This window comes from Panthera uncia, assembly GCF_023721935.1.
Source record: "Panthera uncia isolate 11264 chromosome B3 unlocalized genomic scaffold, Puncia_PCG_1.0 HiC_scaffold_1, whole genome shotgun sequence".
Taxonomy (NCBI): Eukaryota; Metazoa; Chordata; class Mammalia; order Carnivora; family Felidae; genus Panthera; species Panthera uncia.
The window spans coordinates 35826005-35839429 of record NW_026057582.1 but is presented as its reverse complement, the minus strand read 5'-3'; the positions used below and the strand labels follow the sequence as shown (position 1 = coordinate 35839429).

The 13425-nt window shown below is 42.0% G+C and overlaps 1 protein-coding gene across 1 annotated transcript in view; it reads right to left on the bottom strand.

Moving 5' to 3' along the window:
* ESR2 (estrogen receptor 2) overlaps positions 1-9146 on the bottom strand; it is a 55817-nt gene extending 46671 nt beyond the window's left edge. The window contains exons 1-2 of the mRNA XM_049611496.1: positions 8636-9146; positions 6147-6319 (exon numbers count right to left, since the gene is read on the bottom strand). Of these exons, the coding sequence (XP_049467453.1) occupies positions 6147-6319; positions 8636-9054 (592 nt within the window). The 5' untranslated portion in view covers positions 9055-9146. The remainder of the gene's footprint in view (positions 1-6146; positions 6320-8635) is intronic.
* Between the last annotated feature and the right edge of the window lie 4279 nt (positions 9147-13425).

The window sequence follows — 13425 nt, the reverse complement described above, 5'->3', positions numbered from 1 at the left end:
TATTGACCATTTGTATGTCTTCTTTGGAAAAATTTCTATTTAAGTTCTCTGCCCATTCTTCAATTGGATTACTATTGTTTTTGTGTTGAGTTGTAGAAGTTCTATATATGTTTTGGATATTAACCACTTATTGGATATATCATTGCAAATACCTTCTCCCATTCAGCAGACTGACTTTTTCTTTTGTTGATGGTTTCCTTTACTGTGCACAGGCTTATTATTTGGGTCTAGTCCCAATAGTTTATTTTTGCTTTTATTTCCCTTGCCTCAGGAGACATATCTAGAAAAACGTTGCTAAGGCTGATGTCAGATTACTGCCTATGTTTTCTTCGAGGAGTTTTATGGTTTTCTGTCTCACACACATTAGGTCTTTAATCCATTTTGAGTTTATTTTTGTATGTGGTGTAAGCAAGTGATCCAGTTTCATTCTGTTGCATGCAGCTGTCCAGTTTTCCCAGCACCATTTATTGAGGAGAATGTTCTCTCCCCGTTGTACATTGTTGTCTCTTTTGTCAAGGATTAATTGATCTTATAATCATGGGTTTATTTCTGGGTTCTCTATTCTGTTCCATTAATCTGTGTGTCTGTTTTTGTGCCAGTACCACACTGTTTTGATTACTATAGGTATGTAGTATGTATCTTGAAATCGGGCATTGTGATACCTCCAGCTTTGGTCTCCTTTCTCAAGATTGCTTTTGTTATTCAGGATCTTTCATACAAATTTCAGTGTTATTTGTTCTAGTTCTGTGAAAAATGCTGTTGGTATTTTGATAGGGAATCGACTGATTACTTTGGTTAGTATGGACACTTCAACAATATTTGTTCTTCCAGTCCATCGGCATGGAATCTCTTCCCATTTGTTCATGTCATCTTCAATTTCTTTCATCAGTGTTTTATAGTTTTCAGAGTATCGGTCTTTCACCTTCTTGGTTAAGTTTATTCCTAGGTATTTTATTATTTTTGGTGCAGTTGTAAATGGAATGGTTTTCTTAATTTCTCTTTCTGCTATTTAGTAGTGTATAGAAAAACAACACATTACTGTATATTAATTTTGTATCCCCAACTTTACTGAATTTATTTTATTTATCAGTTCTAATGGTTTTTGGTGGAGACTTTTGGGTTTTCTATGTATAATATCATGTCATCTGCAAGTAGTGAAAGTTTTATTTTTTCCTTACCAATTTGGAGGCTTTTTATTATTTTCTTGTGTGATTGCTTTAGCAAGGACTTCCAGTACTACATTGAATAAAAGTGGGGAGAGTGGACATCCTTGTCTTGTTCCTGATCTTAGAAGAAAAGCTCTCAGTTTTTCACCACCAAGCATGATGTTAACTGTGGGTTTTTCAAATATGGTCTTTATTACGATGAGATATGCTCTAAACCTCCTTTGTTGAGAGCGTTTATCATGAATAATGATAATATGATAAATACATTTCATTCTTATTCAATATACAAAAAGAATTGAGTGTCCATTTTTGGTTGCTGCAACACATTTTATATTAGGGGATGTGAAAAATATGGAGTCCAAAAAAAATGATCATTTATACATTAAGCAATTGTAAGGGCACAGAGCACTACCTCTTTCCCTTCTGCACACTTACAATGTGACATTTCTTTCACCTTTCCCAATAGTTCCTTGACCCATGTGGTGGGAAGGAATGATATATGGAACGCAGAGGAAACTCCCTTATTATTGTAATCAGCCACAGTCTAAGGGTTCAAAGATATTTCAGGTAGAGATTTTTTTCCCAACAGCAAATAAAAAGGATCTTTTTCAAACGATATAGTTAGTCGTATTAGGTCAAGATTTCCTTAAGGAATAACATTCTGGAATCTCAACAAGATAGAGAACTGTCATCATATCAAGAGTTCAGTTCTGAATTTTAGATATCTGAATTGTTCTTACTATATAATAGGGCAGTGGACCTGGCCTTATAATCTACTGCAATTATCATAAATAAAAATATCTAAGCACTAAATATATTAAATACAGAATGAAAAGCTTGGTGTATAAAAGCAATTATAAATAAGCAAACAATATAATTTATGTTTTGATAATTCGATGACATATGCTTTCTTTATCTGTGATGCTTTCTTCTTTTAATGAGAAAATTAAGTTTGGAAATGGCAGAGGGCCCTCATCCACCCAACTACGAAGCTTTTAAAGGAAGTAGATTTAAAGGAGATTAGGATTAGAAGAAAAATACAAAGAAAAGGTAAAGGATGTTGATATCTCAATGTAGAAGAGATAGGAAACAACTAGAATATCCTAAATTTGCATAATGTTTATACATGACCAAATATTTTCACATAACCAACTCCATTTCATTTTTAGAATAACTTTGTAAGTATCTCCATTTCACAGAGGAAGAAACAGACTAGAAGGTAAAGTCATAGAGCTACTAAATGGAGGAATCAGGAAAATAGGTGGCCATCTATACAGCAGGATGAATTTCAAGGGATCTACAGGAAGGCAACTCTTTACTACTAAATTGTACCCTTCACCCTCTCTATATTTGGTCAGGAGCCATCCTACCATCATGACTTTTACACATGCCAAATATTAAACATAAGTCAAAGGAAGAAACAATCTTTGCAATTCCTAATAAGCACATTTTTTCCAAGCTTTTTCTTCACAAGGGTTATAACTAGGGATTTCTGGGGTAGATGGTGGAATAGGAGGATCCTAAGCTCACCTTGTCCCAAGGATACAACTAGATAACACCCACATCTGTGTTAATAATACAGAAAATGACCCAAAGACCGTCAGAACAGACTCTCCACAGATAAATGTAGAGAAAAGGCCACAATGAAGAGGGTAGGAAGGGTGGAACGGTAGTCAGGAGCTAAACAGACCTGTGGGACTGTCCACAGCAGGGGAAGGACCCACTGGCTGGGAGAGGGGAGAAGAACAGACTATCATACCAGGCACCCCAAGTATGGGGAATGCACACAGGTAAGACAAATCCCCATTAACATTTGGCTTTGAAAACCAGAGGGGGGTAATTTCATGAGTTCTTACAATCAGGGGGGCTTAACAGGTGGAACTTTAAAAATCAGCGCACTTGACTCTGAGAGAGCTGGGAAGGAAACAGGAAATGGAGACCCTGCCCTTAAAGAGACAGCACAACAAACAGCCCCATGGAAGTACAGCATAGAAGCAGCTATTTGAAAAATGCCTGGGGTATATGAAAGGGAGATTGTTTACTAATCTCAGAGTGTGTGCTAGAGTGGAAGGAATCATTGGGAGATTGTTCCAGGAACAAAGGAGCTGGTGGGTGCCATTCCCCTCCCCCACACCCCAGCCTAGACACACAGACACCTGCAAAAACCAGCACAGTCCCAATACCCTCTATATAACTTGCTAACAGCAGGCCTGCCATGGCCCATGTTCTCCCGCAGACTTGCCCTCTCTAATACGCCCTTGGCCAGAGCCCATCCAAAGAGGTGTCACAAGCCTGACAGCGTACAAGCAGCCCTGAGAGGGGCCAGCACCATTCCAAAGTGACTCCTGACCTGGGGAGAGGGAAAGATCACCACACCAGTCCAATTGTGGCCCCAGCAGTGGGTTGGAGGCAGACATCTGGTCTTAACTGCTGGCCCCACCCACCAACAAAAGCTTCTCAAAGGACAACTCATGAAAAGTGCCCTGTAGTTCAGTGCTACCACATCTCTGGCAAATGCCTGGTCTGACTCAATTCAAGCCAAGGTGGCCCCAGATTGGCTCACTAACAACAAAGGGACCCAACTCAGCCCACAATAGGCAAAGAGAGCCATTACAGACAACAGGACTGCCAAAGCACCTTGGCCACTATATAGTGGGTGCACACAACACACAGAGGTGACATCCTTGAAGACCCAGGTGTGGTGAACAGAAGACATTGCACCGCAGGGCACTACAGGACCTCTTCTTCATAAAGCCACTACTTTCAAGAGCAGGAGACGTAGACTTTCCTGACACATAGAAATAGACACAGAGAGTTAGACAAAATGAGGAGACAGAGGAATAAGGTCTCAAATGAAAGAAGAGGATAAAATCATAGCAAGAGACCTAAATAAAACAGAGATAAGTAACATGCCTGATAGAGAATTTAAAGTAATGGTCATAAAGATACTCACTGGACTGGAGAAAAGAGTAAAGGACCTCAGTAAAACTCTTATCAAAGAAATAGAAAACAAAAAAAGAACCAATCAGAGATGAAAAATTCAATAGCTGAAATTAAAAATACACTAGAGGCTGGGACACCTGGGTGACTCAGTCTGTTAGGCATCCAACTTCGGCTCATGTCATGATCTCGCAGTTCATAAGTTCAAGCCCCATGTGGGCTCTGTGCTGACAGCTCAGAGCCTGAAGCCTGCTTTGGATTCTGTCTCCCTCTCTCTCCCTCTGCCTCTCTCTCTTTCTCAAAAATAAATAAACATTAAAAACTTAAAACACACACACACACATACTAGAGGGAATAAATAGCAGACTAGAGGAAGCAGAAGAATGGATCAGCAACCTGAAAGACAGAGTAATGGGGAGGAATCAAGCTGAATAGGAGAGAAAAAAATAAAGAATGAAACTAGATTTAGTGAACTGAACAACACCATCAAGCATAATAACATTTGAATTATAGGGATCCCAGAAGGAAGAGAGAGAAAAGGAGACAGAAATTTTGTTTGAAGAAATAATAGCTGAAAACTTCCTGCATCTGGGGAAGGAAATAGAAATCCAGATCTAGGAGGCCCACAGAGACCCCAACAAAATCAACCCAAGGAGGGCCACACCAAGACACATAATAATTAAAATGGCAAAAAGTAGTGATAAAGAGAGAATTTTAAAAGTAGCAAGAGAAAACAGTTACATAAAAGAGAAACCTCCATAAGGCTGTTAACTGATTTTTCAGCAGAAACTCTGCATGATATACTCAAAGTGCTGAAAGAAAAAAAAAAAAACCCTGCAACCAAGAAGACTCTATCCAGCAAGGCTGTCATTCAGAATAGAAAGGGAGAAAAAGTGAGACACCTGGGTGGCCCAGTCGGTTAAGCAGCTGACTTTTGATCTCGGCTCAGGTCATGATCTCATGGTTTGTGAGTTCGAGTCCTGCATCAGGCTCTGCACTGACAGTACTGAACCTGCCTGGGACTCTCTCTCTCTCTCTCCCTCTCTCTCTGCCCCTCCCCTACTCTCTCTCTCGGCGTCTCTCTCTCTCTCTCTCTCTCTCTCTCAAAAAAAAATAATAATAATAAAATAAATAAACTTAGAGATTCCCAGACACAAAAGTTAAAGGAATTCATGACTACTAAAGCAGCCCTATGAGAAATGTTGAAGGGGACTCTTTGAGTGGAAAAGAAAGTAACCATACGCAGAAGTAAGAAAAGTGGGAAGCACAAAAGCAGTAACATTAAATATATCTATAAAAACCAGTCGAGGAATTCACAAAATAAAAGGATGTAAAGTATGACACAGTAGATTTAAAACACAGCAGGGGAGGGGAGTGGAGGGAGGAGTAAAGAATGGGTTCAAACTTAAGAGACCATCAACTTAAGGGGCACCTGGGTGGCTCAGTCGGTTAAGCTGAGTCCGACTTTCAGCTCAGGTCATGATCTCACAGTTTGTGAGACCAAGCTCCGCATCGGGCTCTGTGCTGACAGCTCAGAGCCTGGAGCCTGCTTCAGATTCTGGGTCTCCCTCTCTCTCTGCCCCTCCCCCACTCATGCTCTGTCTCTCTGTCTCTCAAGAATAAATAAAACATTTTAAAAAACATTAAAAAAAAGAGAGACCATCAACTTAACATAAACTACCATATGCATAAGATGTTACATACAAACCTAATGGTAACCACAGATCAAAAACCAGTAACAGATACATGAGAGTTGTAACTAGGCCTCTCTTCCCAAGAAAATGGTGATGGGTGATGGTGGGAAGAGATCCGTTCAAGTTCTGGAGCTCTGGGGTAGAGATCCAGAATTAAAGATAAGGGGCTCTATGCTTGAAACAACCTACTCCACCATTCGCCCCATCCCCCAACACACACGAGCCTCTCAACTGCTGTACTTTGTGTACCAAACAGGCCAACGGTGAAACTTCTGCCAGGTCATCTGCAGAGTTCTTTGAAAGCAAAAGCGGAAAACTACAGAAGCAGCTAACAATACTCTTGTACCTTGAATGCTTCTTTTAAAAAAGGCCTTACATCCTTCACACGACCAGACTCCATAGTGATATCCAGATGCGTAATCGCTGCAGACCGCACAGAAGTGGGCATCTCTCTTCGAACTTGGACTAGTAACTGGGCTGGCACAACTGCTCCCACTAGCCTTCCTTTTTAGTGTCTCTCTGGGGGCAAAGAAAATATTCATTGTAACACAGCATTAAGGGGAAAAGATGGACTTTAGAAAAAAAATATAGCACGAACACTGCCTAATTTACCTCTGCCCTCCAGAGCTCATAATAAATAAATTCCAGGAAATCTGATCAAGCACGACCTTTGTTGCTGATATCATGAGATCTAGAAAGAGTCACACTGTTGGGAATGACTGATGTTTGAAGGTAGTTAGGTGAGTCTATGCCCATCCATGCAATGCTGAGGGTCACTAGTAACTATAGACGGCTGGTTGTGGCCATCAGATTGCACATCTCTGAGTGTAATAAGTGACCAGAACAAGTCTTACCCACAGGTCTGAACTACAAGCAGGATGTGCAGTGGCCTTCCATAACTGCTAATTCATCAACACTGTAAGGATGGACCTAATCTCACCTAACCATTTTCAAGTATCAGTCATTCCTAAGTGGTGCTAAATAGCCCTTCAGAGTTCCCATTTAAATGGGCAACAAAAACTTTCATTCTGCAATTTAAGATGAAGGTCTAGAGTGAAAATAACTGTAAGAGGAGTAGCCGATAGACTTTAAGTTACATCGAAGTGAACGCTATACTCTGGTTTAGAGAGAGAGAGAAGGGGTAGGGAAGAGTAGAGAAGGGTGGAGAAGGGCCGGGAAGGGCAGGGAAAGACAGGAAAAGGCAGGGAGAAGAAAAAGAGAGAAAGGAGAAGAGAGGGGGAGAAAGTGCACACACGCTGGTCCTCAGAGAAGTTTCTGAAGGAAGCAGGTGTGCAGTGCTGGGGAGAAGGGCAGTGGCTTCCACAGAGGAAGGGACAGCCCCTGAAGGCAGTATTAGCGGACACTAAAGGCATACCTGGCCAGTTCCTAATCGTGCTAAGCCATGTTTCTTTTGGAAAGGAAATGTCAGAGATATAATTGATTTATAAACGAAGATAATTATACTACGGGTTAATTTACCCTATATTAGAACTCTGATTAGATCTCATGATCAGAAACAAAATACTTCTTCCCTTAAAGGCTGAGTGAAAAACAGGACTTTAAAAGAGTTGTCTACATGGGGCGCCTGGGTGGCTCAGTCGGTTGAGTTCCTGACTTCGGCTCAGGTCATGATCTCACAGTTCATGGGTTCGAGTCCCGTGTCAGGCTCTGTGCTGACAGCTCAGAGCCTGGAGCCTGCTTTGGATTCTGTGTCTCCCTCTCTCTCTGCCCCTCCCCCACTCGCACTCTGTTTCCCTCTGTCTCAGAAATAAACATTAAAAAAAAGTTATCTACAATGTTTATATTCTCTTTTACCCACAAAGATTTTAAAAAGGAGAAAAATAAAATTACAGTGTAACATAGCTTTCTCAAAGTGTTAGGACAGCAGTTGAAAGTAACAAATTTTAATATCCAACATGCAAGAACTTAATACTTTGGTTGTTTTAGAAATTTATCTCCCCCTCATCCTTCTCCCTACCCGACCTCTTCCCTCCATAGCTGTAATTATCATTAAACACATTACAAATTAAATGGAAATAACCCACGTTACCTTGCATTTAAGAGTACAGATACTCTTTTTAACTTCAAGAAATTTCAACTAAAGTCTACATTTAGTTTCCCATCAATCTTTATGAAATGCTATTTTAGTTCACTGTCAAAAACTTGTACCAATCATTGCCTGTCTTTTCAGGCTTCATGTGTCCAGTCCATTTCATTGAAACAGTAACACTTCCACAGTTGCTTTTCTCTTGGACACAATGTGCCATGAACACTCAACTGTGATTTCACTACAAGATAAGAAGGATCTAACTTCAAAAGAAAGTAAAAATTTCTTTATTTTTTATTTTTTTGAGAGTGTGCAAACAGGGGAGGGGCAGAGGGAGAGAGAGGGAGAGAGAAAATCCCAAGCAGGCTCTGTCAGAGCAGAGCCCAATGCAGGGTTCGATCCCAGGAACTGTGAGATCGTGACCTGAGCCAAAATCAAGAGTCAGATGTTCAACCGACAGCCCCCCAGGCACCCCTAAAAATTTCTTTTTCAAACCCAAGTCACTTCATCAAGAGAAAAGCGATTTTTTATTTCAAACTCTAATGTCTAAAAACCGTAGTCATGATAGTGAATTTTCCCCAGAACCCAGATCTACAAGCTTACTTTTTAAATGAGGATTAGAAGAGCAGAATAGATACTCTAGAATTCAGAACATATGTGTTAGGTGCTCTAAGTAATCTATGTGATGAAGAAAGACCTGGAGTAATGCCTATCTTTCTTCTCACTAAATCATAAAGTGATTTGAATAATGCCCCTGAAGTACAATTCAGAATAAAGACTGGACTTACCTGTGTATAGGTAAGGTGGGTTCTAGTGACCTTGCTTCACACCAAGGACTCTTTTGAGGTTCTGCATATAGAAGCGACGACTGGCAATGGATCGCTAAGGGAGAGAGGTGTCCAGGGGTTGGCCACAACACATTTGGGCTTGTGGTCTGTCGACCAGGTCCACCTTCGGAGTTACTGGCACTGCTGGGAATACCGTAATTCATCACAGTAGGGCTATAGAACGTCATGGCTGAATATTCATGGCGGCTCTCCACGTAGGAGGACGGTATATATATGGGGCCATGCTCCAGGGGTAGGATGGATTGACTGCAGTTGTAGGAAGCAGGAGAGTTAAGGCTAGATGGTGAGTTTTTGATATCCATGTCTTGAATCGGTAACAGCTGAGGAAACTCTTTGTGAGAAGAGGCACAAAGGGACATTATGAGGTTCTCAAAGACTCAGGGGCTGTAGAGAAAAACAGAAGACATTTCTAAATTAGATCTATAGGCCTAACTATTCAAAATGTTCACACATATTTCTTACTTACACACACACAGCTTAGAAACACATCCTGAAAGACAGACAAAAAAATACTAACCTCAGGGGGCAGGAACTCTCATTTGCTACTTTATTCACTTTTTTATCACTTTTGTTGTTGCTAGCTCCAAGAATTTTTTTAACCACAAGAATTTATTATAAAATACTTCTAAAAATTAAAAAATGCAGGATTAAATTAAAATGCCAAGGGTTTTTTTTCCCCCTTCTGGAACTAGGTAAGTTTATTTAAAAATTCTTATCGAAAAATAAACGAGAATTGCCAAGAAACCTCGAAAGAGCAGGTCAATGGGCCTGGATAGCATTAACAGACATTCAAACACACAATCAATCAGTCACCAGTAATAAACACAAGGAACAGACAGGCCACTGCACTCGTGTCAATTATTAATTTATCGCTTCTCAGGTTCAGTGTATGGCCCATGGTAAGCGCTCGAGTCGCTTAACCTGTTTAAAGTGAGCACAATGCTAACCTTTCTCAGTAGAGGGCGCTGCACGGACACCGCAGGAGCAAGAAGCTGCTGTGACTTCTGACACGGGCAGAGGGCGGCAGTATGAGGGTGAGAACAACCAGGGGAGACTGGCCCTGTGGCGGGTCCTTTCCACAGTCACCTGTCCAGACTGTGGCCTGAGGAGTCACAAAGAAGTCGTTCCTTGTACAAACCTCCTCACCTCCTGCTACCTGCATGCTGTAAAGGCCTTCTGTCCTGCGCAGCCACCCAGACTCCCAGGGCACAACCACTCAACGGGCTGCTGATCGCCACCCCCCCCCCCGCCCCCCCACTGCACCCTGGTTAGCGGCCCACCCACCCTTCCTGAAGAGATCTGAATCCCTCCAAATTGGTTCTTCCTTGGGTGCTCTCCCTTACCCCTACGGAACCGCATAGAGTTACTTATTATATTTAATCTCTTATCATAGTTATTCTTTATATTAATCCTCCTCTGTTGGGGGCGCCTTGGTGGCGCAGTCGGTTAAGCGCCCGAGTTAGGCTCAGGTCATGATCTCGCAGTTCATGAGTTCGAGCCCCGCACCTGGCTCTGCGGTGACAGCTCAGGGCCTGACGCCTGCTTCAGATTCTGTGTCTCCCTCTCTCTCTGCCCCTCCCCTGCTCATGCTCTGTCTCTGTGTCTCAAAAATAAATAAATGTTAGAAAATTTTTAAAAGAAAAATTCTCTGTTGAAACCTATAGTTTCAACCCCCTGATCGGCCGCAGGCTGCTACATAACAGAATAGAAAATGCCAAAATAGAAAATTCAAAAACTCAAAAGTTTTTGGAAAGTTGGCATATGGTAAAGGTCTCTGATAGTTTACATCACAAAGAAAACATTGGACAGTAGAATTGCCATTGGAAAAAGAACACATGCCAGAATCAACTCCAAAGGGTTCAGAGATCCAAATGTTAAAAGAGAAAGGCAACCAGGAGTGAGGAGAAGGAGAGGGGACCACACAGGTGCTAGAGGCAAGCACAGAAAAATTGCTTTATAACATGGGTGTGGGAAAAACCTTCACTATGGCTTAAAATCCACAGGCAATAAAAAGATGACCAATAAATTCAGGAGAGAAAAGTAAATCTTTGTACATCATAAAAACACCGTAAGCAAAGCCAAAAGCCTAATGACAAATGGGGGGGGGGGGGGCGGGGGAAAAACTCTCAACTTCTATCAGAAATAAGGGGTTCAGGGCGCCTGGGTGGCTCAGTGTGTTAGGTGTCTGACTTCGTCTCAGGTCATGATCTTGCAATTCATGGGTTCGGGCCCTGCATAGGGCTCTGGGCTGACAGCTCAGAGCCTGGAGCCTTCAGATTCTGTGTCTCCCTCTCTCTCTGCCCCTCCCCTGCTTGCACTTGCTCTGTCTCTCAAAAATGAATAAACATTAAAAAATTAAAAGAAATAGGGAGCTAATTTCCCTAGTATATAGAGAACTTTAAAGTGAAAAAAAGACTAAAAAAAATTCTTTAAACAGGCAAAAGACACTGAACACAGAAAAGGGAAGGCAAATGGCCCTTCAAATGCAAAGAAAGATGCTCAATTCCATTCATAAAGATTAAAACTACACCAAGACACCATTTCTCACTTATCACGTTTGGCAAAAATTCCAATGTTTGACCTCCCCTCCCTGGCGAGGCTGTGGAAAAACAGAGACTTTCTCTGACGTTGTTGGTGGGAATGCAAAATGGCACAATCTCCACAGATATCGGGCATTATACAGAGAGAACTCATGCTTTACCTTTGGACTATGAATCCAGAAAAAGGGAAAAAAGAATCATCAGCTACCATTGCAAGTGATTGTTACATCAGTCCCTCACTCTGAAAAGTAGTAATTAAGGGAAAGAAATTAAACCTGTACCCTGACTTTTTGAGAGGATCCATAGTTTATGCCACAGTTGAGGGCAAGCTCTTCTTTACAAGAGAACGCCACCCACTAAATAGTTTAGAAATAAAATATTTGGATGGCTAAATCGGATATAGAAACCAAGTAAAAACATTAACAGTTACTGAGTCTAGATGGTGGACATTCATTATACCAGTCTTTCACCTCTTCTTGAAGTTCAAAAGTTTTCACAAGAAGCTTTGGTGGAAAGACACAAAAAAATACAATTCCAAATGGAAACCTTTAATAATAAAAGCTTAGAATAGGGGGGCCTGGGTGGCTCAGTCATTTAAGCATCCGACTCTTAACTTCAGCTCAGGTTGGCTCAGTCATTTAAGCATCCGACTCTTAACTTCAGCTCAGGTCATGATCTCACGTTTGTGAGCTTGAGCCCCGCATGGACACTGTGCTGATGGCACAGAGCCTGCTTGGGATTCTGTCCCCACCCCACCCCCACCCGCCCCCCCCGCCCCCCCCACCCCCACCCACCCCCCACCGCTTGCCCTCTGTCTCTCTCAAAATAAATAAAAATAAACTTTAAAAAAATACTAGGATAATTGGAATAATATAATCTGGGAAGGGGAACAACGACCACTAATAACTAGACTGGTTGAGAGAGATCGTGAAGTAAACAAACTTGCCTGGAGAAGCTCTCCATCTCCATCTCTCCATCTCCATCTACTTTCTCCTGACCTTTTCACTTGAATGCCCATTTCAGGGGTGCCTGGGTGGCTCAGTCAGTTAAGTGCCCGACTTCAGCTCAGGTCGTGATCTCGAGGTCCGTGAGTTCAAGCCCCGCATCAGGCTCTATGCTGATAGCTCAGAACCTGGAGCCTGTTTCAGATTCTGTGTCTCCCTCTCTCTGACCCTCCCCCGTTCATGCTCTGTCTCTCTCTGTCTCAAAAATAAATAAACGTTAAAAAAAAATTAAAAAAAAATGAATGCCCATTTCATTTGTCCTCAAAACAATATAAGTATGGTGGTTTTAAAACATGTCCACAAATTCTTCAACATTCCTCCCTTCAAAAGGTGGAGTCTAACCTCCCCTTGAGTATGTGCTAGATTTGTGACTCTTTTTTTTAAAGCTTATTGACTTGAGAGAGACAGAGACAGTGTGAGTTGGAGAGGGGCAGAGAGGGGCGGGGGGAGAGAGAGAATCCCAAGCAGGCTCTGCACTGCCGGCATGGAGCTCGATGTGGGGCTCGAACCCATGAACTGAGAGATCATGACCCGAGAGGAAACCAAGAGCCAGAGGCTTAAGTGACCAAGCCACCCAGGCACCCCAATGACTCATTTTTAATGAATAAATTATGGCAGAAGGGATGATATGTAGCTTCCATGACTAGGTCATAAAAAGCACTGAGGTCTCTTCCTGGCTGGCTCCCTTGGATCAATCATTCCAGGGGAAATTAGCCGCCATAGTGTGAGGACACTCAAGCAGTATCATGGAGGCCCCCTGCCAATGGCCAGCAAGGAACCACAGCCTCCAGCCAATGGCTCTGTGAGTGAGATATTTTGGAAACTAACCTGCCAGCCCCAGGCAAGCCTTCAGAGGAACTGTAGCCCTGGCCAGCATCTTGACTCCAACCTCCTAAGAGGAGCTAAGCAAGAACCATCCAGCTAAGCTACTCCTGGACCCCTGACTCTCAGAAAATGTGTGTGATATTATGTTTGTCATTTAAGCTGCTAAATTCTACAGCCCTAGATAATTAATACAATATCCAAGGTAAAATTAATCATTTTCCTCCCCCAAACCACTCCTAATTTCCTATTTGTGTTAATGACAAAGCCCAGTACAGTTAGCTTTGACTTCTCCCCTGCATCCAATTATCTTTAACCACCAAGGCAGACTTTTTTTTTTTTTTTTTCCTCCCAGTGCCTTTTC